This window comes from Hyaloscypha bicolor, assembly GCF_002865645.1.
Source record: "Hyaloscypha bicolor E unplaced genomic scaffold K444scaffold_117, whole genome shotgun sequence".
In the NCBI taxonomy this organism is placed as follows: domain Eukaryota; kingdom Fungi; phylum Ascomycota; class Leotiomycetes; order Helotiales; family Hyaloscyphaceae; genus Hyaloscypha; species Hyaloscypha bicolor.
This window is the reverse complement of record NW_020194619.1, coordinates 1,707,942-1,708,991: the sequence shown is the minus strand read 5'-3', so window position 1 is coordinate 1,708,991 and position 1,050 is coordinate 1,707,942. Positions and strand designations below refer to the sequence as shown.

Here is a 1,050-nt window from a genome sequence, read left to right as displayed (position 1 = left end):
TTTTTACTTTACTAGTTCTTTTTATAAAAAAAGTAAATAGAGGTTTATATTTCTATATTAATTTCTGCTATCTAAATAATATTACTCAGAAGAATTAATATCTTTTTCTATTTATTAATAAGACTTTAAGTTAATTATCTAAGGCCAAGATCTATACTAAATTAGATATCTATTAAGCTTTCTATTATATAGCTATAGACCCGGACTCTTAGAAGCTAATAATATTTCATACCTACTATAGAGTATATAAATATAATATTCTCTAGAAAGGCCTTATAAATAGCCCGGCTATATATTAATACTATATAAATAATATATTCTTTAAATATCTAAATAACTTTTATATAATATATCTTAATAATATTTTTATTTATTTAGAGAACCTAATAAAGTACGAATAGTATATATGAAAAATACTAGACTATTTATACCTTACCGGCTTTTAAGTAAATATTAAAAAATCGGAATTTAAAGTTATATATATAAAATACTTAGGCTTTATTATTTCTATATCTGGTATTAAAGTAAATCCTAATAAAGTCAAAGTAATATATAACTAATAACCCCTAAAAACAGTTAAGGGTATATAGTTCTTTCTTGGCTTCTATAACTTTTATAAATACTTTATTAAAAAATATAAACGGATTATTAAATCTTTTATCTTATTTATAAAAAAAAGAATTTCCTTTAAGTAGTCCGAGTAATATTAAAAGGCTTTTACTTGCCTAAAGAAAGCTATAATTTCTATTCTAATTCTATAATACTATAATCTAGATCTGCCTATAATAATAGAAATAAATATATTTAAAGAAATAGTTACTAGCCTATTCTCTTAATAAGATTCAGAAACAGGCCTTTAGTATTCTATAGCTTATTTTTCTAAAATTATATTTCTAGTAAAACTTAATTATAATATATATAATAAGAAAATACTTGCTATAGTACAAGTACTAGAGGAATAGAAAACTAAACTAGAGAGCCTTTAGAATACTTCCTTTAAGGTCTATTCTAATTACCGTATCTTAGAGTACTTTATAACTATTAAGAAGC

The 1,050-nt window shown here is 21.6% G+C and overlaps 1 protein-coding gene across 1 annotated transcript; it reads left to right on the top strand.

Annotated features, from left to right (window-relative positions):
• Positions 1-449: 449 nt before the first annotated feature.
• On the top strand, positions 450-695 carry K444DRAFT_534245 (uncharacterized protein; the record flags this gene model as incomplete). The annotated part of the gene is made up of 2 exons (XM_024875202.1): positions 450-545; positions 591-695. Coding segments are annotated over 2 exons (201 nt in total), but the record flags the coding sequence as incomplete, so codon positions are not given.
• Positions 696-1,050: the final 355 nt, after the last annotated feature.